The sequence below is a fragment of the Pezoporus wallicus genome, unplaced genomic scaffold, assembly GCF_028554395.1.
Source record: "Pezoporus wallicus isolate ANWC-B61680 ecotype Strahan unplaced genomic scaffold, APGP_CSIRO_Pwel_v1 contig_749, whole genome shotgun sequence".
Classification (NCBI taxonomy): domain Eukaryota; kingdom Metazoa; phylum Chordata; class Aves; order Psittaciformes; family Psittacidae; genus Pezoporus; species Pezoporus wallicus.
The window spans coordinates 5041662-5067011 of NW_026641327.1; the positions used below are offsets into that span (position 1 = coordinate 5041662).

Genomic DNA, 25350 nt, shown 5'->3' on the forward strand with positions numbered 1-25350 from the left:
TGGCACAGTTTTCTGGAGTTGTTCATCTGGGCAATGTGTTGCTTGGGTAGTCCTTTGAGTATAGGCTGTTTGTTGATTCAGGGCCTTCTGCCAACTGATTGCCCAATTCATTTTCCTCCTGTACCTTAATTCTTGTCTTGCAATCTGTTCTCTAGTACAATTATATACGCATGCAAGAATTTTGTTAGTTTTGGAAAACTTTTATCAGTTTTAATATATCTGTTCATAAATATTTTGTCTGCTTTGGTTTTTTACTGCCGTTTTCTTCCCCCCTCTGGGGCCTCCAGATTGGGCTTTTACGTTTGGTTCTATAATGAAAGAAGCTCTTAAGTAGCTTTAAATTACAACTGTGTTTAGGCAAAAGTTAGAATGTCTCCTCTCAAGTTTTACAGCAGCGCAGGGCCAATGGTATGAGGTACTAGATCACGTTAGTGGTGTCCAACCAGGTACCATGAAGCCATAGCTGTACTGGGCATTGTAGGATCAGGTGGCAAGATGAATTAGTTACCTTAAACAGATCTTGTAAGACTCAGTAAATTGCGTTTGCCATCTAATCAAGAAAGGTGTTTGATGTATTAATACTAGCAATAACCTATGGGTTCCAGGCTAGGTGAAGATGACCAGCTGGCTTCCTGTCTTTCTCCACATTGTCTCCTCCCCAGGTTGCATTCCTCAAATGTACCTCATATATGTCAAAACTTACACTTGCTTCTCTGGTTCTTGTTCCCTTCTTCTCAGTTTTATTGCTGTCTTCTCTTGATTCTTACATGGTCCACATTAGTTGTCAGCCTTCACTTCTTTCAGTTAAAGCCTTTCTCTGCTTCACAGCAATGACTGATTCTTCAGTTTCTGTATCAGTAGCATGTGAGATGTTAGATACATACTCCTGGTATTGTATGCTTTCTTTGCCAGGTAGCTTATCTGCCTGCTATGCTTAATGCAGACAAAAATACTCCTTTTGTATTAATATTGTAACATTACATGAACAAAAGGTTATTTGGCTCTTAGCCCCTACTCTGTCTGAAGACATTCAAGTAAGATTTAATTAGTTTATCAAGATGCTGGAAAAAGAATACAGGATCAATAGCTGAAAGTGCAAAAAATACAGATGCCATCTAGAGCTGTTAAAAAAAATTAAGATGTGGTTTTAGATCATGATAAAAATACGGTGTGATGATGTCTGTTCCAGTACATAGTGTTACATGTGTGCCAGCTTGTTCTGACATGTAAATAAGGCAGTTCTAGCTTCCCTATGAAGTTTTGTGTAAGTAGTGCAGCATAACTGCTGATAGCTTCCAAAATGAGGAAGTCGTTTGCGTAAATTCTCATCTCTACCTATGATGTAAACAACTCTAGTGAAAAACACCTACTGCTCTACTTTCCACACTCAGTTCTTAATCATCCTGATGGGTTGTATTCAGGGATTTCCTTATTTTGAGCAATGCCTTTGAACCTTTTTTTGTTTTTTGAATCAGTCTCATTTTGCAGCGGGAAATGAAAGTGTTTAATCTGGGTTTTAGTATTAAGATTTACGAGCATCAGGTACATAGCCATAGTAGTTCTAGCAGAGTTGCTCTGCAGTGGTTACCTTGCAGACATTCTATTCTGAAATGAGTGCTCAACTTCCTGAGAACTTCCTCTTTCCAAGGTGCAGAAGTTACTCCAGAATAAATTGCTTGTAGCACAACTTCTCCATGGGGGAAGTGGAATGTCAGTTACCTTAGAGGGATGCTTTCCCAGCCTTCTGTGGTTAGTATTGAAAAGGTAAACAAGCTATACTCAGTCCTTCATCCATATATCCCTTCCAGGCTCTTGAAGGTAACTGGCAGTTTTCTGGAAGATGGTGTTTTAAGCATTGGCTGTGTTGGGTTAGACATGCACATTTCTGATCTTGTGACCATTGAACCTAGTGTATGGATTTCTTTTTTTTTTTCAGTGCTTGCTTTTTTCAAGGCTTCCATTTTTCAAGCACTTGACTAGACATTGTGGATTAGAATAACAGATATGATTGTTTAAGCTAGAGTTTTATGCTTACCATTATCCTTTTGCTTCAGCAAATTCCTACAGTTTAATATTCGCCCTAGTCCGTGGTTTATCCTGAAAATTCAAAACAACCAGCAGCTTTAACAGTGATGAAAGCTAGAAGACAGCTGGAACATAACATGAGAAAATGCTTTGCTTCTAAATGCTGCATTGTAAACAAAACTGCATTAATTCAGTATGAGTTACACACAAAGTCAAGAAAGGCTTGTTACCAACATACTGTCAATCTTATGTCTATTCACTTGGAGGAAGCTTAAATTAGGGGGTGGGGGGAAGTGGGAAAATCTATGACTCATGGATTGGGAGATAATAAATCTATATCTAAGTTTACATTTACAGTAACATAAAGCTTTAAAAATGCTCTTAAAGTGTTAAGTATTTGTCACCTTGTGGTTTTTAAAATCTGTGTTTTTATGATTCACCAGGGAAAATGGATTCATTGGGAATGAGAGAACAACAGGCTGGACAGGGACAATTTCAGATGCATGAGATTGCACAGCCCCTCGATGTTGGGCAAATGAAGCTGGAAAGCATTTGGTGTTGCTTGCACACACATGCGTGCTCTCCACTGGCACTGTGGCTGATGCAGTCTTAGCACTTCACTTTATGTAGAATCTCTGAGCAGGAAAGATGGAGTGCTCTTGCATCAAAATAACCTGTGTTTTGGTGGGTTGATAGTGCTTGTATCAGTAAATATATTATAAAAAAAATTCTTAGTGGAATGCCCACAGTTACTGAATAACAGAGTTATTTTCTCCTCTGAATGTTGGGGGTTGAGGGGGAGGATGAGAGAGACAGACAAAGGAGCCATCCTGTTTCTCTGAGTGAAAGAGGTTTTATTCATTGAGGACATGAGTTCAGTCATCTGTATTGTGAGTAGAGTATTGCCTTTCAGTAGCAATGAATGTGTCAGATCTAAGATAACCTTCTTGAGCTAGGACAGTAAGAGTGACTGAGGTGACTTCCTTCCCTCCACCCTCCCCCTGAACACTGGCTATTTTGAATCTCCTCCTGAAGGCCTAGTAATCTGCATGTGATGTGTGAGAAGCCTAGATACTGAGGTCAAAACTGCAGGGTCTGCAGGGGAGGATAGGCATTTGTATTGGGCTTACATGGCAAGGTTTTGGTGTTGGGGGTGCTGCAGGGGTGGTTTTTGACTGAAAATGACGGAAGCTGTCCCCATGGCGGATGGAGCCAGTTCCAGCTGGCCTAAAGACGCAGCTGCCACTGAGCCCATCAGCAATTTTGGCAGCACCTCTGTGATAACTTATTTTAGAAAGGGTAAAAACTGCATAATGGCAACTGAGAGAAAGCAGTGAGAATATGTGAGAGAAACAGCTCTGCTGACACCAAGGTCACTGAGGAAGGAGGGGAGGAGATGCTCCAGGTCCATGGTGGAGTAGATATTCCCCTGCAGTCCATGGAGGACTCCACACTGCAGCAGGGGGTTGCCCAAAGTAGGCTGTGACCCTGTGGGAAGCCCATGCTGGAGCAGGCTCCTGTCAGGACACGTGGCCCCATGGAGAGAGGAGCCCATGCTGGAGCAGTCTGTTCTTGAAAGAGAAGGGTCTCGTGCGGGAGCAGTTCATGAAGAACTTCGTGAAGAAGTCCATGAAGAGCTTTATCCCATGGGAAGAACCCCATGCTGGAGCAGGGGAGCAGCATGGGGAGGAAGGAGCAACAGAGAGGAAGCATTACAGACTGATTGCTACCCCTGTTCCCCAGTGCTACTTGAGGAGGGAGGAAGTAGAAGAATCAGGAATGAGCTGAGCCTGGGAAGAAGGTGTGTGGGGAGGTGGTGGTGTTAGTTCTGTTTTTATTTTTCACTATCCTACTGTTATTAATTGCAATGAATTAAATTAATCTTCCCCAGGTTGAGTCTGTTTTGTCCATCATGGTAGTGATCTTCCTGTACTTCTCTCAATCTAAGGGGGTGTATGGTCCAGCCTCATAACACCATTGCAGCCTTTTCCAGATGTCTGGTTTGTCGGCATCCTTGTACGTTACCTTCACGCAAGTCACCAGTGCACCCCAGCTTGGTGTCTTCCAGAAAGTCAATAAGCATGTGTTCCATCTCTTCCTTCGTATAGTAGATGGTGTTAAATAAGACAGGTTCCAAAGCAGATCCCTTTACATCCGGTGTTCAGGTAATGTACAAACCATGAATTGCTACCCTTTGAGGTCAGTGATCCAGCTATCCGCAGTAATCCACCTATCTAATGTCCCAGTGAGGATGAAAAGATGTTGTGGGAAACCATGTTGAAGCCCAACAGTTGAGCTAAATAACTTTTGCTGGTCTTTCATCCAGGACTTAAAAGGAGGGTATAATTTAAGATCTTCGTTTGTGTGTGACTGGCGAGTGATTGAGCATTCAGTTTTAGTTGCTTGTTTTCCTCCAACATACGGTATTTTCTGTACAGTGAAACGAAGAGCTGAGTCTCTCTTAATCTGCACTCTCTGGCTGTATCAACAGTCATATGTGCTTTGCTGCTCAGCCTGAATAAACTTCATCACATGCTGTCTCTTTCTGAATTGACACAACTGAACAAGTGAGCTGACACTTGTTCTTCCTGCGTCATTGGTACAGTGTTGTATTCGGTTGCAGTTAAAGGCTCTGCTGGCTACATGTGTCTGACTTTGAAGTCAGCTGAGTTGTCAGTGTCGTTTAAAAGCCGTTAGGCAGCAAAATTGCCACTATAATCAGAGTTTGGCTTGCATAACTTTGCTTCCACAGAAGAACTGGAGTTTGCTTTTGACTCTGTCCAAGTCTGCAAGTCTGGAAATGGGAAACTCTGTTTTCTGTTAATAACCTCCCCAGGGAAGTGGAGTACTCCCCAACATTGGACACTTTTAAGGTTCAGCTGGACAGGGTGCTGGGCCATCTTGTCTAGACCGTGCTTTTGGCAAGAAAAGTCAGATCAGATGATCCTTGAGATCCCTTCCAACCTGGTATGCTATAATTCTATAATTAGTGATAGAAGAGGGAATTAGGACAGCAAAATCTGGTCCTCCAGTGACTTAGTCACTTTTCTGTTGGTCAGTATGCTTGGTATTAATGTGGGTGGTGTAAGTTTAATTGAATATACCGTTGAAGTATTGTGAGTTTGTGAGGATTCTCTGCTCTTGTGTTCACTTTTATTGTGAAATAAAAATCTGCTGAGATGGAAGGCTCCTTGTTGATTTTGTTTGCTTTATACACAAAGGTTTTTGTTAATACCTACACGGAGGCTGGCCTTCAACTGCAAAGAACTGGTGCTACAGCATTTGCTGGGGCTACCACAAGTGATTTCATTTTTAACTAGTTCATTAACCGCCCTACTAAAAGCTATGCTGTGAAGTGGCTTCATGTTTCAGTGGCCTTTGGATATGGACTTTACCAGGCCGAGCATGATTTTCATACTGTGATTAAAGAATTCTTGCCATTTGTTTCCCTGAATTAGGAAAAAAAAAACAATGTTTGGCTAAAAGACCAAGTTACCACTTTAAACAACTGAGACGGTTGCAGTTTAGCCATGTGTGACTGGCTGATTTGAAGTGTTTGATCTGATCTGTCTTGAGGTCCAGACTCTGAGAAAAAGACTTTTGCCAAAGATGTCAAGCGTAGCAAAACTTGTGTTGAGGTGAAATGCCCAGGTGGAAAGAGCCAGCCACAAGGAATGCTCCATTAACAGTAAACTGGGATCCTCACCAGCTTAACGAGTTCTACTGAATCTCTGGCAATCACTGTGCAATAGTGAAGTTTTTCTGTGTTGTGTGGGGGTCTGAATCAACAGTGTAAGCTTCTGCTGAGTATCTATTAATACACAGCTAAAATAAGTAAGCTGAAAAGCAGATATACTTTACTCCTTTATTGTGCTTGGGGTTAATTTCCACTACAGTCTTTATTTCTCTTGACATGTAAATGGCCGGAATCTGTTTAATGGGAGACAGGCAGGGCAGCCAAACTTCAAAGTGAAAGACAAAACTGAAACCTTCCAGAAAATTACTGAAAACTGCAGCCTGATGCAAATGGATTTTCAAATCAAACCATATGCAGGGTAGCCTTCTAACTGTTGCTAACCTGTCTATTTTTTGGAATGTATGGACATGTAGCATGTACCTTGGGTCTTGTATTTTTGCTTTTTATCTGCAGTCTTTCAGAGTGCATCCAAAGGAAGTGCTGGCATACAATATTCCCTCCAAGCAGAGAGCAAAAATTGCAGCTTGCAGGGAACCTGACAGAGGAGACGTCTGACACTTGTGCAGATCTGTGGTTCCTGTTACTTGTCTGTCTGTCTCTTTTGAAAATGTCACTTTTCCAGATTCTGATCAATACTGTGATTTTCTGCATATTAACAATGGGGTCAGAGGTTTGGTTAGTAACCATTGCCTTTATCTTCTTAGCCTCTTCCTTTATCTTGATAGGCTGATCTGTGGGTTGGCATGAAATATAAGTAATCAATTTTAGCCATAACCCAGTCTTTCTGCTTTTCATGTTGACACTCAGAACTTCTAACTTAAATGTGGGTTGTTTTTCTTTTCTTTAATAAAAAAACCAAACTCCAGACACATCAGTCCTAGTTCATTCTTCAGAATGAAGATAAACAGCATGTTATGCTGCCATGCCTATTTCAGTGCAGTAAGTTGTCCATTTCCCCTTCAGAGATGAACACTTAGAGCAAGAAGCTGGGGTCTGCAGCATGATGAGAATGTGTATAATTCCGTTGTGGCAATGAGGAGATTAGAGTGCTGGGCTTTTCAATACAATAAACCTAGGTATGGCATTAGGGGTTTGTTTAACTAAACAGTGGCATCATCTGAGAGGTGGTTTCTCTAAGCTTGAAATACAACTTTTTTAACTTATACTAGTGAGGGTTTGGTTTTTTTTTTTGGGGGGGGGGGGGGGTGTTTGCTTGGTTTTGGGGTTCTGTTTGTTTTTTTATTTCATTTATTTATTTTATCCACAGGGCTGTTCCTGTTGCATCTTCTGCCTTTCTAGAAATAAATGTAATTTGTAGTGATTTTCCTTAATTGCATCTACTTGGCTAATTATGTTTGTGTTTTAAAAGAATTATGTCTTCCTGGCTGCCCACTAAATAAAATATTTTCAGTGGCAAGCTTCCCTGGTCTTTCTCTGTTTTCTTTAAATTGCTCATTATAAACCTGCAGTAGAAGAGGTTTTTACTGACTTTTTTGAATCTCTCCATTTCTGGTTCTCTTCAGAGAGAAGCAAGTAATTGGAGTTGATTCTTTGGAGAGATCCTATGACTTAGTGTATAAAAGAACAAAGAGTGGAGAGTGCTGAAGTCTGTTGGTTGTCTGAATAAATAGGTAACTTCTGAAAGAGTTTGTCTTTGCATTTTAAATCCATAGAGCTTCTGAGGATCTACCTCCTTAGAGCTTTGTCCTCAGCTTCTCCCTTTGTGGTCACTGCTTCTGTGTTTGAGATCTTTGAACTTTGTTTACTGGCTGTAACTGTTGGGGTGATCAATAATTAATATGATATATATGGAAGGTTTAGCACTTTGTAAGACTTTGTGCCAGGTAAGGGAACAGGGAGTTAATTCTAATGTTAGCATGCATGTGGAATTAATTTTCTGCCTTGAAAAGTGCCACAAATAGTATGTATTTAAGTGAAAAAGAAAAACAAAACAAAAAAAAAACCCAGCCAAAACAAAGAAACAAGAAAAACCCCACCACAGAAACAATTGACTGTGAATTATGTGAACATAAGCAGTATACATTATTATGCTGGAGGAGAGGAGTGGTTCTAAAGAACTCTTAATTTTATCTAGACACAGCTAAAAGTAAATTTCCTGCAGCATACATGATGTGATTTTTCTAGAGGAGTCTGCACCCTTTTGGTTTTACAGGTCAGCAGGTGGTGGTGGTGATGTGGATCTTCTTCTGTGTGTTCAAAGTGATGATCTATAAGGTATAGTGTAAGATACCAGTTCTTAGAGCAGCCCTCCTAGGTTTTGCCCTCTGGCCCCAGCGCAGCTCTGTGCCCTCTTTCTTGCCCCAGTACCCAACTTTTGAGAAACAGCTTTTGGCGTGGCAGGTCACATACCAGGCTGTACAGTGTGGCCTGTAAGGGTTTATGTTGGGAGGGAGTCTGAAAGAATTGTTAGCTTAAATAAACAGTGATGCTACACTGCTGGAACTTTTCCCTGTAGGCAGTTCTTTACTGCCTACATACATAGCTGTACAGCTACACTGGCAAATCTCTTGGGTATGGGTCAGAAACAGAACCTGTAACTTGGTTGGCTGGGGTAGTAGAGACAGGGCTTTCCTTTAGATAAGCCAGAGGTTACTTCTAGCTTGTATTTCTGACTAGGCAGTACTGCTGGTCTTAGAGAAGTCTGTGCTAGAGGAAGGTTGCCAGTAGAGCCTTATCAGTAAACTGTTTTGTTGTAGACAGTCATAGTGTCCTATTTAAAAACAAGTTAAAAAAATTATGAAGAGTTGAGTCAAGTACACATACATTCAAAATGTATATGAAAGACATGTGTCCGTATGGAAAATTCTGTTTATACAATTGCATCTATTTAAAACCTCTCTCATGGAGCATTCAAATGCATGCATATAACAAAGCAAAAATGTCCTTTGAAACTTTGGTATTGCCATTAGCATAAGATAATGGAGAGTCTTTGCTAAACTCCCTTGTGATTCTCTTCTGATAGCATTTGCCTCTTTCTTCTCATTCTCTTAGGTCAGCTTAGCTTATGCCAGTGTTCTGTGTTATTTCTCATATTTAAAGTCATTACCTAGAATCTTCTTTATCTCTCTAGCAAAATGGCACCTATATCCCACTGTTACACAGGTGCAGGAGGGCAATGGTCAAGTCACTTGAGGGAAGAGTAGCTTTCTGTGTCATGTGTTTGATGGTATCAACTCTTAGAGGCGGCTGCCACTTCAGGAAACCCATAGCTTAGCTTTATGGCATTCTACCTCTTCCTCTGGGGATGCAGAACTGTAAATTATATTTTCAGTGAAATCGTGTAGGTTAAGAAGTCTCAACATAGGTTTTTGTTCTCCTCATTCTAGGATACTTTTTATTTCTTCAACTGTGTGCTTGAACCTGAGGGGCATGTAGTATTCCAAGCAGGTCAGGAGAGGGAGCTGGCAGTCTAGGGGTGAAAAAGAATCTTCTTTCCATACAAATAACCATTTCTTTTATTATGCCCCTGAGTGTCAAAGTGTGATGGGTAAGCTGTCTGTATCTGAAATAACAAAAGTCTGGACCCACTTCAAGAACATAAAATTACCAGTAAAGATTTTTTTACTGCTTTGTTCTGTGGCTTATGGTCGTTTTTATCTGTTGCCTGAGGATCCCATTTAGAAGTGTTGACAGTGCTTTTCTCTTGAAAGAGGTCTGTGATGCCAGCAGTACATGTGGGTGATAGGGACAGTAAACAGGAACTCTCACCTTTATCCGAGTCCCATAAAACAAAAATGTAGGTGCTTATTGTAATGTTGCCAAGAGTAATTCACTTATAGGGCACCCGTCACAGTATCTGCTTGCCCTTCATGCGGCTTTTGGGGAGGTTAAAGGCTCTTCAAAACAGTGTGCCCTTTGGATGACCGCTGACATGATCAAAATGTAAAACTGCCCTGCATAAGGATTTACCCACTAGGGTGGGTTAGCCTTAGCCAGCAGGCTCCCACTCAGCCCCTCATTCATCCTCCCCGTCTGCAGGATGGGGAAAATACGGAGAGGTAAAAACAGGAATAACAAAGCTCGTGGGTCAAGATAAAGACAGCTCCTTCCCAGGCTGAAATCTATTCCTTTCACTCCTGACTTTTGTATCCACTTTCTTCCCACCACCACCTGTGGCCAGTGAGTCTATTGTGGAGATGGCTGGAACCAGCTTCAACTTCTTCCCTGAAAAACTCACACAGTGGTGAAATTCTCCTTTCCAGATAACATAGATCTTGAGACATGGTGGTTTCATGCTCCTCTTTTAACCAGTTAAATGGACTTCTGATGCTCTAGGTATGCTACTATAATTAGTTCTTGAAGGGCTGTACTGTAAGGCACGATTACCTAAAGTATGTGTGTTGAAAACAACTGCAAGAACAGATTTCAATAAAAGTTAGCATTGTACATCTCATTTTACACAGTTAGTCCGTTTGTGTTTGCCCACTTGAGGAGGAGGGAGAATGTATTTTGGAGGTGAGGAAGGAAGTGAGTGGAAGCAGGGATGCGTGAACTGGCAAAAAAACCTTTATACTCACCCTTCAAATCTCACCTGACTTTCTTGACTGTTTTAAGTAGTGCCATACATACGACATCTTTCCAACAGTTTATTAGGCATGGGTTTGGGCTCTTTAATTATTGTTCTGCTTGTAAAGTAATTCCCTCTTTGCTATATTTTCTGTATTCTCTGTGATGCTGTGCTGCTCTTCCAATCTTCGATTCATCTCAATGAGTTTGTGCTCTAAGAGTAATTAGAAATGTTTTTTTCATTCCTGTTGCAGAGCTTGAAAATAGCATACTGTTCTTCCCCACCCTTCAGTCTTTTTTTTTTTTTTTTATATATATTCACAAGTGTCTGCCCTTACATAGCAGGCAGAAAGCTTAGGCTAACACAAGAGACTTGGCTAATGTCATGCTAACACGGTAATGATATTATGATCTGACTAGAAACCCAGTGCCATTTGGGTTTATGTAGTGCTTTGGCTGGTACATATAAAATATGATGATCTATTTATTCTTGTTCAGATTTCTCTTCCCTGCCAGTTCTATAGACTTTCTACCTTCAATCCTTGCTGTCCTGTGAAAAGAGGCAGAAGTGCTACTTGTCTTTTGCAATCATTAATCGCTATTTCCAGCTTCTTCTACCAGGGAGCAAACACTGATTCTTCTTGCCAGTAATTGATGGAGACATGAGAGTATGAGTGCTGTTGGGAAATGCTGCTGTGCAGCAATAGTGAGGTTTATTATACCCAGTGTTTGGTGATTACTTCTTTTTCTTATAACTGTAATAATTTCTCTGTGCAAATTCTCATTGTCATCTTAGTTGCAGAAACCTAGCTCGCTTGCTTTATGTACCACTCACAGAGACAATGTACTTAAATAGTACTGTGCTGTTTCTTGAGGTTCCCCTGTCTCCTTGATGGGATGTGACTGGTAAGAGTCCTAGTATTTAAGAGTTATTTTTATCATAAACTTTGAGAGTGGCTTGGTTTGTTGGTTGGGGAGGTTTTTTGCTTTGGTATTTTGTCAGTTTTTGAAGGGTTCTTTAATTTTGCTTATAAGCTTCTTTGCTCAGGAAATCACAGTTTTTGTTTAGGGACTTGACAAAAATGACTGGCAGTGAAATGTTTATGCTTTCAAGGTTATAATAAGTAAATGACATTCAGTGGATTTTTTTGTCTTCTGATGTATGTCTGAGGGTTTGGTGCTGTGTGTGTTTGGCATTTTCTGTTTGGAGTTTTTTTGCAGGGGGAGGTTAAGGCTATTTTTTTTTCTCTCATTTTTAGCTAATTTCTCGAAAGGGTTAGAATGAATTTTGTTCTCCTTCAGCTAAAAGTTTATACGCATCATCAGTTGCATTTTCTTCTGAGCACGTTCAGGAATGCTGCTTGTTTCTGTGGTCTGTACTACATTTAAACATAATTTGCATGCAGTAGCAGGCTCTGAAGCAATATTTGAACAGTGTCACATTTTCAAGGGGGCTTGGAGCCAGAACTGAAAACTTGAGTCAATGGTTGACTGGTAAGAAAATAACCTAACATCTTTGCATAGCTTGAGCAAGTTAGCCAGCCTCATAGAAGTATGATATGTTAAGAAATAACTTGCTTTTCTTTCAGTCTAATCACTGAATTTATTTTATATTGAAATAAAGCAATATTTGCATAATTTCAAGAAATGCAACTGTCTCCACAATATTATGAATCTGTTCATTGGGTCCTCTGGGAGGAGGGTGGAATAGGCACCAACATCATGGTTAGTTTGCAGAGAGCAGTGTGCCCTCTGCAAAGTGCCATCTCTAGATGGAGGCATGGAAACTGGAACTTGAAAAGTGTTACCATCTTTGATGGTGCTACCTATAGCAGTGTTGCTGGGATGGACTGCATGGTTTTCAGTGCAGCTTTTGTAAGCCCAGCCATGGCCTCAAATACATGTAATTGGCTGAAGCTGTTAGATATCCTAGCAACTGTGATGTATAATATGAATCTCTTTTCAGTTGTGCTGACTCCAGTGTGCCTGCAAGAGTCATGATCCAAAGGATGATTTCACTGTAGTCACATACCCCCTAATGACTAAGCTTAGAGGATGCAGAGGGTGGTGTCTGTACAACCCTCTTCCCAAGGGTCCTAATGAGCAGCTTTATAGGAATATAGAATTTTGTTGCATTTTTGTGCTTAAAATTCTGCAAATGCTCTTTTATTTCACCACAGGTGGCTGTGTTTGAGAAACTGACTAGAAGAAAGCAAGTTAAAGAATTGAAGCATCATAGAAATGTTTTGGCTTGGAAGGGGCTTTAAAGATCATCTAGTTCCAACACTGCTGCATGGGCAGGGGTGCCTCACACTAGACCATGTCACCCAAGGCTCTGCCCAACCTGGCCTTGAACACTGCCAGGGATGGGGTGTCCACAGCTTCTCTGGGCAACCTCTGCCAGTGCCTTACCACCCTTATAGTGAAGAACTTCTTCCTAATATCTAGCCTAAATCTACCCTCCTTCAGTTTAGAGCAATTCCCCCTTGTCCTGTCCCTACAGGCACTTGTAAAAAGTCCCTCTCCAGATTTCTTGTAGGCCTCCTTTAGGTACTGGAAGGCTGCTGTAAGTTCTCCCCAGCGCCTTTTCTTCTCTAGGCTGAGCAGCCCCAACTCTCTCAGGCTGTCTCTACAGGGCAGGTGCTCAAGCCCCCTGATCATCTTGGTGGCTTCCACTGGACTTGGTAGAGCAGGTCCACATCGTTCTTGTGTTGGGGGCCCCAGAATTGAATGCAGTACTGCACGTGGAGTCTCACCAGAGAGGAGCAGAGGGGAAAAAGCACCTCTGTCAGCCTGCTGGTCGCGATTCTTTTGGTGCAGCCTAGGGTATGGTTGGCTTTTTGGGCTGTGAGCACACACTGCTGGCTCAGGTTGAGCTTCTCATCAGCCACCTTCGACAAGTCCTTCTTCTCAGGGCTGCTCTTAAGCCATTTGTGCTTGGGATTGCCCCAGCCCAGGTGCACTCGGCCTTCTTGAGCCTCTTGAGGTTCTCAAGTGTGTCAAGGTCCTACTGGATGGCATTCCTTCCCTCCAGTGTGTCAACTGCACCGCACAGCTTGATGTCATCAGCAAACTTGCTGAGGGTGCACTTAATCCCTCTGTCTCTGTCACTGACAAAGATGTTGAACAGGATCAGTCCCAACACTGACCCCTGAGGGAACTCATTACTGGTCTCCAACCAGATATCAAGACACTGACAACAACTCTTTGGGTGAACCATCCAGCCAATTTCTTGTCCACAGAGTGGTCCATCCATCAAATCAGTTTAGAGACAAGGATGTCTCGTAAGACAGTGTCAAATGCCTTGCACAAGGCCAGGTAGATGACATCAGTTGCTCTTCCTTTATCCACCAACTCTGTCACCCTGCCATGGAAGGCCACCAAATTTTTCACTAAGGGCATGATTTCCTTAGTGAAGCCATGTTGGCTGTCACTGATCACCTCCTTATTTTCCACATGCCTTAGCATAGTTTTCAGGACATGTTCCATGATCTTGCCAGGCACTGAGGGAAGACTGACCACCTTGTAGCTCCCTGCATCTTCCTTTTTCCATTTTTAAAAAATGGAGGTTTCCCTTCTTCCAGTCAGCGGGGACTCCACCGGACTTCCACAGCTTCTCAAATACAACGGATAGTGGCTTAGCCACTTCATCTGCCAGTTCCCCAAGGACCCATGAGTGCATCTCATCAGGTCCCCTGGACTTGTGTACCCTCAAGTTCCTGATGTGGTCTCAAACCTCATCTTTTATAGCAGATGGTTCTTCGTTCTCCCAGTCCCTGCCTTTGCCATGTGACTAGACCATGTGCTGCTGAAGACTGAGGCAAAAAAAGTTGAGTACCTCAGCAAGGACAGCTGGTAACAAGCACCAGGAGTTGAGACTAGTTAGAAGCCCGGGTGGCTTTAATCATGTTTAGCCTGTAGTATATCTGAAATGCTGGGAAACAACTTTGCCAATGACTCTTAAAAAGCAGGGCAAATTCTTGCTACTAAGCAATATGGCCAGCACATAAAGCCTTAGTTAGAGGTTTGAAAAATGAGTTAATAACAGTTCAGGTTTAAGAGGACTGAGCAGAATATACTTAGCGACCATGTTCCAGGAAATGCCTGGGAGAGGAAATGCTGATGTGTCAGAGCAGTTGTGGAGCAGAGAATCGCTAGCTACAAATGCTCCTTTAGTAACTTACTAGAATCTAAAACCTGGTGTTTGTGGCCATGAGATCATAGCAGCCCACTCTGAAAAAATATTTTATGTATTGCAGAATACATGATCCTGTGTTTTCTTTAGAAAAAGAATCTAAAGCTACGCTACCTACTCGTTCCTGCTACATCCTGCTATTCCCTGTTCAGTTTGGGACACATTACAGTTAATTGGCTTTGACCTTTTTCTTGGCAGTAGTTTATTTTCTTTTATTTTTTTTTTTTCTATCATTTGTCAACTTGCAGGCTATTTCGTGTACCTCCTGGCATATTTGACAAGTTGTTTTAACAAGCACAACTTCACCTGTTTCTGAAATCTGCTAATAGTTAGTTTGTAATACTGTGACCTCAGCTCTCTAGTATGACTCGATAAATACAGCCACTCCACTTGGGTTCACGTAATGCACTGTGCTTGGTTGCCACATATACTTCCGTTTGGGGAAGATGTATGGAGAAGCTCTCCAGCTTTGCTGTGTGTGCTTTGAGAGTGGTCGATAGCATTCTTGCACTCTAGCTGCTCTAAAATGGGACATTTCTGCCTTGTATGTCTCCTTTTCATGCCCTTTGGCAAAAAGCTGTCAAACAACTCTGGAATAGCTAAAATCAACAATGATCAGCCTGTTTAGACAGAGCCAGTTGGTATAAGATGTCCCTGGCTAATGAATTTGCCCTTCATGCCCACCAAAAGCATGTTAAAACCAGTTGCCTATTCACATGTCAAGTCTGGAAGAGTTTCTGATTAGAGAAGTTAATCTTTGTTTTGTCAGGTTTTAGCTGACAAGAATTTCCACAGATTCCCTGAGACTGGAAGTCTTTGACAGCTAAAAATTTAGCCCACTTGAAATGTGGGCCATGCAGCTGTTGCTGTGACTCTGTGTGGTGCTTTATACTGATGCCGATTTGGGTCCTTGTTGGAGGACCCTGCAATAAGTTCTCCTTAAATGTAAGAATTTTCTTTGATGCTTCATGGTCCCAAAGAAAATCTGATGGGGAAAGGGTGAGGGGAGGGGGTATTTAAGAAAGGTTTCTAGGTTACAGAGTGAAGGAAACTAGCACAACTGTCAGGCAGTACAGGGTGACTGACATGAAACACCTTTTCTTAGATTACAGATTGATTAAATACAAGAAGTTCTTTACTGTGAGGGTGGTGAGGCACTGGAACAGGTTACCCAGAGAAGTAGACATATATTGTTTGTTGCCATCTACTCCCTTTTTTTAATAGCTAAGTTACACTTGTCTTTTTCATCTGACAGTTCTGAACCATCTGTCTAGCAAGGTATGACTGTAAAATAGTTTAAAGCTGGGTATTTTCAGCTGTCTCTTCAAAAAATGTGCACAGTTTGAAGGTCTGTAGAGAAACTGTGATTTGTTAAATTCCAACAGATTAGACCAACTCAGAATTTTCTTGTATGAAATCAGTTTCACGTTCTTTATATGGTACCAGATTTTGAAAGAGGAACCGTTTTTTTATCTTCTTTGTTATCTAGGAGGAAGAGACCGTGAAGATCAGAAGTTTCTTATAATAAGGACATTTTTTCTATTAGGGACCACTTTTATTCATGCATATGCAATTCCTGAGGAAAAACCCTTCTATTTTGCCTATACCAGTTATATTAAATGCAGTTATATAGCATTTAATTCGATGCACAGGTACCAAGTTATCATTTCTCAGTTTGACTCCCTAGCTTGTCACACAGTGAAGAGGCAGAATGAAGGAGAACAGGTCATCCCTTACTGTTAGTAGAGGAAAGGCATTAGTCACTTTTATCTCCCCTTTTAGTGTAACATTTCAAAGAAAGTTTTTTGTCAGCAGTTTGCTTTATCGTCTAAGCAGTATGAGCTGCTGGGAAAGCTCATTTAGCGACAAGTTAAATGTTATAATCTCCTGTAAACTGTGTATGTAATATTGCATTTTATGGCCTAGCCATGCCGTACAGAGCTATTCTCTGTGTAACACACATGTTGAACATTAACTAGTATTTGAGTACAGAAGGTGGAGTGTGCTCCTTCTGGTTTCTATTGGGTGTGTGGCAGTCGAAGATAAACATACTGATAGTTAATGCCATAAAGCAAGCAACCAGAAGTAGAGAGATCATAGGGCATCAAATCAGTTGTTCCTAGTTTTATGTATTTCTCATGTCTTGCTATTTCTTTTTTATTGCTTTGAAGGGTTTTCTCCTCCTTTGAGCAGAGTGAGTTTAAATGCTGTTGTGTTATTGACTGCATATCAGAAAATGTGTTCTGAATACTTTTTAGCAAACTTTGGTTTATAGCAGTTAACTGTACATCTAAAGATGATAGTTTCTTAAGAATTTATTGCTATAAGGAGCTGTTGTATTCTCACTTTCTTTAAGAATGTCTATTACTTGTCTCTTGCCCTCCCAGATCAATCAAGCGGTACCTTACAATGATAAATTAGTGATTGATTTAAGGTATTTTGCAGCTTGTTTTAATGGAGCCCCTAATACTGCTCCTGAAATTTGATAAGATTTGACTTCTGTGCTTCTGCTTTCTTAGTTTAAAACAAACAAGAGAACAAAAAACCCAAACAAAAACCCACCAAAATCCCTCAAAATTTGATATATACACCTAAGCTTGCTTGGTCTTTTTTGAAAAATAGAGTAAGATTAAACTCTTTATCTTGCCTTTGCTGAAGAAGACAGATTTTAGACAGCTTGGAGTCCTGGACAGCAGTTCTGCATCTTATGATTGATGCTGCTTTTGTGCAGAAGACCAGACTAATGGAACTGAATGCTGTTCAGTTCTTCAGCTGAAATCAATGAATTTTGCTGCATTTTGGGATGAAGTGTGAATGCCTAATATTTTAGAGCTTTCAAAAAAAAAACACCTCAAAGGTGCATGAGGGACAGCAGGCACAAAAGTGTTTCCGGATCTGTACTTTCCTATATAAAATATGCCTGTAGCTTTGGTCTCTTTACTGAGATTTATCATCATCTCATGTATTTTTAGGGGGTTTTGTGCTCAGGAACTTGAAAACTTCCTTCCCTAAGTAACTCAACAGGGTTTGCATGAAAACTTGTTTTGTTATTCCCTCTTAATCCTACCCACCTGTAACCTCCAAGCTTTGCCTCTTATAGTGGTTGAAGTTGAAGCACCGGGTATCTAAATTCTTGACTTAACCTCAGAACAAGTATACAAGCCAATACAGGCTACCTTTAGGATCAGCTAACTTTTCTACTAGTTCTGTAGCCCATGACTGGGGTTAGTTTTGTTTCCATGCCTGTGAGTTTCAGATGGCATGCCAATTAAGAATTGTAGACTTTTTTCTTTTTTCCTTTTTTGTTTCTCTGTTTAAAGGTTGTAAAAGTTATTGCAGGTAGCAACATTACTGAAAGATTCTTATCAAATTCCATTAATTTTCCTCAAAGTGCTGCTCAGGTATTCAAGCTGTCCAGAATTTGTGTTGCAGCTGGAATGGTGGTGTGGCACTGCATGGCTGCAGATTTTGGGCAGATGTCAAGCAAGCTTTTCCTGGAGAATTTGGCTTTCTGAGGTTTAAAATGCCGGCTCTGTAACTTACAGGATATAAGCCTTTCTTTTCTCTCCAGTACTTTTGAGTTACAGTGAGCTTTGACAGTTTTCTTTGAGAGTGAAGTCTAATGCTATTGGAATAGCTGCAGATAGGAACCATGTGTCGCTGTGTCTTTCTTGAAGAAAATAAATGTCAGCACAATTCTTTAGAATAATTAGTAATTCTATTTAGATATTGTTTTCTATTGTGCATCTCCTCTTCCCTATTTGAACTTAAAGAAACCCAGCCAAACAAACAAACCCACACCTACTGACAAAAAAACCTCCAAAACCTTTGTTTTCTGTTACAGAAAAATGCAAAAGGACAGGAGTTGTTTGACCAGATTGTATATCATTTGGACCTTGTGGAAACTGATTACTTTGGCCTACAATTCATGGATGCTTCCCAGGTTACAGTGAGTATAACTTCAGGTTATTTTTGTGTTCTGTGGCAGGTTATGTTGCCTGTTATAAATGTTTCACTGGTGCTGTTGCATGGAGAGATGTAGGCATTAGGGAACATACTGCTGAAACAGCTGATACCATGTTTGGTTCTTGCACATATATCCAAATCCGCTAAATGAGTCATGTGGCACTTTATATGATATGTACATGACATGATTGCACATGGCATGATTGCACATAAGTGAAAAAACAATAATTATGGGTAAAGAAAAATGTTTTATGTTTAGTAGGCTTATGATAGTAAAAAAAGTTTACATCTCTCTTGCAAGCAAGGGTGTCTTGTAACTCTTATCTTTGCTGTTCCATATAGAGATTATTTTACTTTGTAGAGTTTAGTTTCATTTAGTTGTACTTGAAATAGAGAAAATGTTTCCTTCTTTTCCCCTGTCCAGTGACCTCCAGCATCTACAGGTAAAATGAGGAAAAGAAAGGACTGTATTTACAGATGCAGGTAGATAGATATATTAAGAAGATAAGGTTGAAAGACTGCAACCTTGTGGTTAAACTTTATTTCTGTCTACTTAATCTTTTCCTTTCTTCTTATGTGCTGAGGTATTGCTATGACAGCAACCTGGGTTGTGAGCAAAGAATATGCAGACTTGAAAAATAAGCATTTGCTTTTAGGTTATCTGGTCAGTAAATAATTTGTTCCATAAAGCAACAGGTGACAGATGTATTTAGTGCTATTACAACAAGATAGTCACAAAATATAGCCACTATATTGACATCTTGTTGAATGTAGTTAGGTTCTACCTTTATACTCTCAGAATTCTCAGCTTTATTCTCTAGCAAGCTTGGGGCAATGTGATCAGGTCAGATTAGTGTTTTATCAGCTTGCGTGATCATCTGATTTACTAATGACTTTGGACAAGTCTTCTGTTTGTTGTTTAAATATAATGATTTGCCTATTGAGAAAGGGAATCTGTGCTTTTGGGGAAAACAAGTATTACCTATTTAAACATTATCCTAATACCCCAGTTAATTTAAGGGTATGTACTTATCACTGGAAACTGATGTTTGTAGTATGTCCATAATGGGATTGGGGTTTTTAGGTAGATAGTCTATATGTTGCTGATAAAATTTATTACATAAATTGCATCTAATAAAAGACATAGCTAATAGAGCAGAGCTTCCTCAGAATAGCAAAATGGATTATATTATTACTGATTGTCAAATCATTTAAAACTTGATAGTTAGAAGTTACCTAGCAAGGAGTTCCATAATGTTTCGAAAGAAGGGAAGCAGAAAGGGAGAGTGAAGCATTCTTTCCCAGCAAGAAAGAGGGCAGATGAGAAACAGAAGACCTGGATGAGGTAGCAGAGAATGCTCTTTTTCTTCTATATTTGCAAAACTGAAGGGCTCTTTTGAATAGTAAGAGATGAAGCAGAGATGTGAGCAAGTATGTTTTCCATAGGTAGTTGTATTCCTGGTGTTCAGGGCAAAATGTGGAAGTGTTTTAGCTTTCTATGCTATTTCTTTCCTCTTCATGGGATGGGGAGTAAAGCATTGTGTCTACAGTTACAAGAGGGATAAGTGCCATGAACAGCCTCTGGGGGTGCTAAAAAAGCCAGTGATGGTTGGAGAGCTTTAATAGCAGCGTTATGGCTACCTGGATTAAGAGGTGTGTTTAGGGCAGTTCTTCACCTCTGGTGTGAGGCTGAAAACTCTCATTTAGGTTGTGGGTTTGGGTTTTTTTTTTGTCTGACTCAAGCTGGTCAGAGAGTAGAGCTTCAAGAGCTTTAAGGCACAGGCTTTTATGTTCCCCAGCACCCTGTGCAAAAAAAGGTTCCGTAATTTAATATCCTTCCTTGGTCTGTTTTGAACTTGTGATCTACTCATTTCATTTGCGTAGCTATTAATGTGTAGCTTCTGTGTGCTTCTGCTTAGTGCCAGCCCAGCCACAAAGTGGACTGGGAGCTTAAAGTTCTGTAAACTCTTTGAGGCTCTGAGCCTTTCTCTTTGATATGTTTTGTTAAGTGCTAAACATATTTAAGCCCCCATTATAAATAAGAGAGGAGAAAATAGTCTTTGAATGGTGGAAATTACTTCTGTGTGCTTCCAGGCCAGCAGCCTTTGAGTGCACTGTTTCCTGCAGTCCTGTAACTTTGTCAGAGATGGGACAAGCAGTGTTGATACTGTGATTTCGAACAAAAAAAAAAATAAAATCATTATTAGAGCTGATCTGTTTCAAAAAAGAAAAAAAACTTTGAACGGCTTCTTTTTAATACCCCCCAAAAATTTTTTCAGTACAACCAAAATCCATAAAGTTGTGAAAAGCAGGATTTGAGCAGCAAGGCAGAAAATGCTGTAAAGCCTAATTCAGTGAACTCTGCAGCAGAGTGCTCTTTGAAGATATCCATGAATAGAAGAATGTAGACAGTCATCAAGTAGTTATTCTAAAGCAAAGCTTTGTGTACTGTTGTATTTTAAGTTATCTGATATTAACTCCAGAAGTAGAAATACTCTGGGTGACATGGATTGTTAAGTATTATTACTGTGCAGAAGAATTGATCTAGTAGAAAACCTTTATTCATAAGTGCGGTTTAAAAAGCAACACAGATATATTGCCTGCTGATGTTCAGCTTCTTGACTGATCACAATTTATAGGTTATAGTGAGGGATAAAACTGTACTGTAGTCACATTATAATAGCTTTGGAACAACTCTTTTTTTCTAACAGACTCAGACAAAACTGAGACTTGGTTCTGCAGCTGTTCTAGTGGTGGTTCTTTCATTGTTTGCATCATTTTTTTTTAATTTCTATATTTGTGTATGTTTTATAATATCCATAATATAGTAGTACAGTGAGAACTAGAGTCCTGGATGTTTCAGCAGGTATTGATTGGGTCAAGGCCCCGTAGGAGCTTGTTGCTTCATGACTGCATCTGCTGAATCTGAATTTTCTTTGTCATTTGTCAAGGCTCATTGTCATTCAGATCAAGAGCTTTTCATGTGGCTGCTTTTGATACTGGTGCTGTGACTTCTTAAGGGTGTGAGGGATATGGAAAAATGTGCAACTCAAACCAGTCAGCCTTAGTGTGATATCTGGGAGTCTTTCTGCTTATGTACTGCTTAATATTGTAACAACAAGGGCTCATTAGGCAGAACAAAATAGGACAAGCCTCACTGTTCAATACATAGAATCATAGAAACAGAATAGTTAGGGTTGGAAAGGACCTTAAGATCATCTAGTTCCAACCCCCCTGCCGTGGGCAGGGACACCTCACACTAAATCATATCACCCAAGGCCTCATCCAACCTGGTCTTGAACACTACCAGGGATGGAGCATTCACAGCCTCGCTGGACATTCCAGTGCCTCACCACCCTAACAGGAAAGAATTTCATCCTTATATCTAATCTAAACTTCCCCTGTTGAAGCTTTAACCCATTACCCCTTGTCCTGTCACTACAGTCTCTAATGAAGAGTCCCTCCCCAGCATCCCTATAGGCCCCCTTCAGATACTGGAAGGCTGCTATGAGGTCTCCATGCAGCCTTCTCTTCTCCAGGCTGAACAGCCCCAACTTTCTCAGCCTGTCTTCATACAGGAGGTGCTCCAGTCCCCTGATCATCCTCGTGGCCCTCCTCTGGACTTGTTCCAACAGTTCCATGTCCTTTTTATGTTGAGGACACCAGAACTGCACACAATACTCCAGGTGAGGTCTCACAAGAGCAGAGTAGAGGGGCAGGATCACCTCCTTTGACCTGCTGGTCACGCTCCTTTTGATGCAGCCCAGGATACGGTTGGCTTTCTGGGCTGCAGGCGCACACTGCCTGCTCATGTTCATTTTCTCATCGACCAACACCCCCAAGTCCTTCTCCACAGGGCTGCTCTGAATCTCTTCTCTGCCCAACCTGTAGCTGTGCCTGGGATTGCTCCGACCCAGGTGTAGGACCTTGCACTTGGCATGGTTAAACTTCATGAGGTTGGCATCAGCCCACCTCACAAGCGTGTCAAGGTCCCTCTGGATGGCATTCCTTCCCTCCAGCATATCAACCGAACCACACAGCTTGGTGTCATCAGCAAACTTGCTGAGGGCGCACTCAATCCCAGTGTCCATGTCACCGACAAAGATGTTGAACAAGACCGGTCCCAACACCGATCCCTGAGGGACACCACTCGTTACTGGTCTCCAGCTGGACATTGAGCCATTGACCACAACTCTTTGTGTGCAGCCATGCAGCCAGTTCTTTATCCACCGAGTGGTCCACCTATCAAATTGATGTCTCTCCAACTTAGAGACAAGGATGTTGTGTGGGACAGTGTTGAACACTTTACACAAGTCCAGGTAGATGACATCAACTGCTCTACCCCTGTCCATCAGTTCTGTAGCCCCATCATAGAAGGCCACCAGATTGGTCAGGCAGGATTTCCCCTTAGTGAAGCCATGCTGGCTGTCACCAAGCACCTTGTTGATTTTCGTGTGCCTTAGCATGCCATCCAGGAGAATCTGCTCCAAGATTTTGCCAGGCACAGAGGTGAGACTGACTGGTCTATAATTCCCTGGGTCATCCATTTTCCCCTTCTTGAAAATGGGGGTTATATTTCCCTTTTTCCAGTCATCGGGAACTTCACCTGACTGCCATGATTTCTCAAATATGACGGCCAGTGGCTTCACAACTTCATTCACCAGCTCCTTCAGGACCCGCGGATGGATCTCATCAGGACCCATGGACTTGTGCACATTCAGATTTTTAAGATGGTCTCGAACCAGATCCTCTCCTACAGTGGGCCCAAGGTCTTCATTCTCACAGTCCCTGCATCTGCCTTCCAAGACTTGGGTGGTTTTGTCAGAGCCTTTGCCAGTGAAGACCGAGGCAAAGAAGTCATTCAGAACCTCAGCCTCCTCCAAATCCTGTGTAGCCAGTTCTCCCGAGAGCTTCTTGAGGGGGCCTACATTCTCCCTAGTCTGTTTTTTATTTGCTATGTACCTGTAGAATCCCTTCCTGTTATCCTTAATACCCCTAGCCAAGTTTAATTCTAACTGGGCCTTAGCTTTCCTAACCTTGTCCCTAGCTTCCCAGACAACACCCCTGTACTCTTCCCATGCCACCTGTCCTTGCCTCCACTTATTATAAGCCTCTTTTTTCATTTGAATTTTCCTCAGCAGCTCCTTATCCACCCAAGGAGGTCTCCTGGCCCTCCTGCTGCACTTCCTTCTGGTTGGGATGCAACACTCCTGAGCTTGTAGCAGGTGATCCTTGAATATCAACCAAGAGTCTTGGGCCCCCCTGCCCTCTAGGGCTGTATCCCATGGAACCTTACTAAGCAGGTTCCTGAAGAGGCCAAAGTCTGCTCTTTTGAAGTCCAGGGCAGTGAGCTTGCTGCACGCTCTTCTCACTGTCCTGAGGATCTCAAATTCGAGCATCTCATGATCGCAGCATCCAAGGCTGCCCTGGAGCATCACATTTCCACTGAGCCCTTACCTGTTGGTGAGCACAAGGTCAAGCATGGCACCTCTCCTCGTTGGCTCCTCTATTACTTGCAGAAGGAAGTTGTCTTCCACACAATCGAGGAACCTCCTGGATTGCTTGTGCCGGGCCGTACCGTCCTTCCAACAGATGTCAGGGTGGTTGAAGTCACCCATGGGAACAAGGGCCTGCGAGCGTGAGGCTTTTCCTATCTGTCTATGGAGTGCTTCATCCGCAGGCTCTCCTTGAACAGGCGTTCTGTAACAGATCCCCACAGTAATGTCTCCCATAGCTATATTCCCTTTAACCCTGACCCACAAACTCTCTGTTGACTGCTCACCTGTCCCCAGACAGAGTTCCATACTCTCCAGCCTATCCCTAACATAAAGGGCAACTCCCCCTCCCCACCTGCCAGGCCTGTCTTTTCTAAAGAACCTGTAATCTTCCATTCCAACACTCCAGTCGTAGGAGCCATCCCACCATGTTTCTGTGATGCCTATTATATCACACCCCCGTAGACGTTGAATGTTGGGAGAAAGCGGTACTGGTTAATATTTTGATAATGCAAACTGTTTCCTTTTCTGCTTCTAGTAGAAATACCCAATTTCCCCATGAAAAAAAAACCATGAAATTCATCTGTGATTCTCTTTCCCCTCCCTAAATCTCTCTTGTTCCTCTGGATGATGAGCTTTTTGGGCCTGTGGTTGTTGCAGGACCTGTGTCTGTGGGTTGTAGCCTATAACAACAAATACCTGTCACAGCTGGAGGGTCCCAAGAGCTGTACAGGTAACAATATCCTGTGGTACTCGGTGCTTCAGTTACTAATAGTGGTAGTGATATGAAATGCCAGTTCAGTAACTGGACAGAGGCAATGTGACTGCCTCCACAGCAATGCAGAACATGTGATCAGTGACTGCTTCCAGCTGTGGCTGTCCAAGGATGTATTGCAGTTTAGGAACATGTGGTGAGAGACTCCAATACACCAAGAATTCCCAGAGCATCTCCAGGTTTTCATCTTCCAGTAGCACTTGCTATTTCAGGGGAGGTTGGAGACTATTTCTCTGGCACAGACTTGAGAAGCAGTTGTGCAAGGCAGGTGGTTGCAGTACTGTCTCAGTGATGCTTCTCCACCTCTCTTCTAAGAAGTCAAGTCTTCAGTCTATCCAATACAACAAAGAGCTTTTGCTATTTTCTTTTGTCTTTGTTCATGGCCAGAGCGTAAGCTGAAGTGAGAGGGCTGTGGAGGTTACTTTTGGCAGATGCCAGAATGTGCCCGTGGTGGACAGAGCCAGTTGAAAAAGCTCCAAAAGAGACCCACTGCTGGCTAAAGCTGAGCCCATCAGCAGTGTTGGTGATGCTTCCAGTGACTTAAAAGGGAAAAAACTGCTGTGTAACAGCTGCTGAGAGAAAGCAGTGAGAATACATGAGAGAAGCAGTTCTGCAGACACCAAGGTCAGTTCAGAAGGAGGGGAAGACTTCCAGGCACCGGAGCAGAGAT

General features: G+C 41.8%; 1 protein-coding gene across 1 annotated transcript in view; it reads left to right on the plus strand.

Moving 5' to 3' along the window:
* Positions 1 to 25350, plus strand: part of LOC130606548 (band 4.1-like protein 4B) — an 83208-nt gene that overhangs the window by 32234 nt on the left and 25624 nt on the right. The window contains exon 2 of the mRNA XM_057423011.1: positions 18289 to 18393. Coding sequence (XP_057278994.1) covers positions 18289 to 18393 — 105 coding nt within the window. The remainder of the gene's footprint in view (positions 1 to 18288; positions 18394 to 25350) is intronic.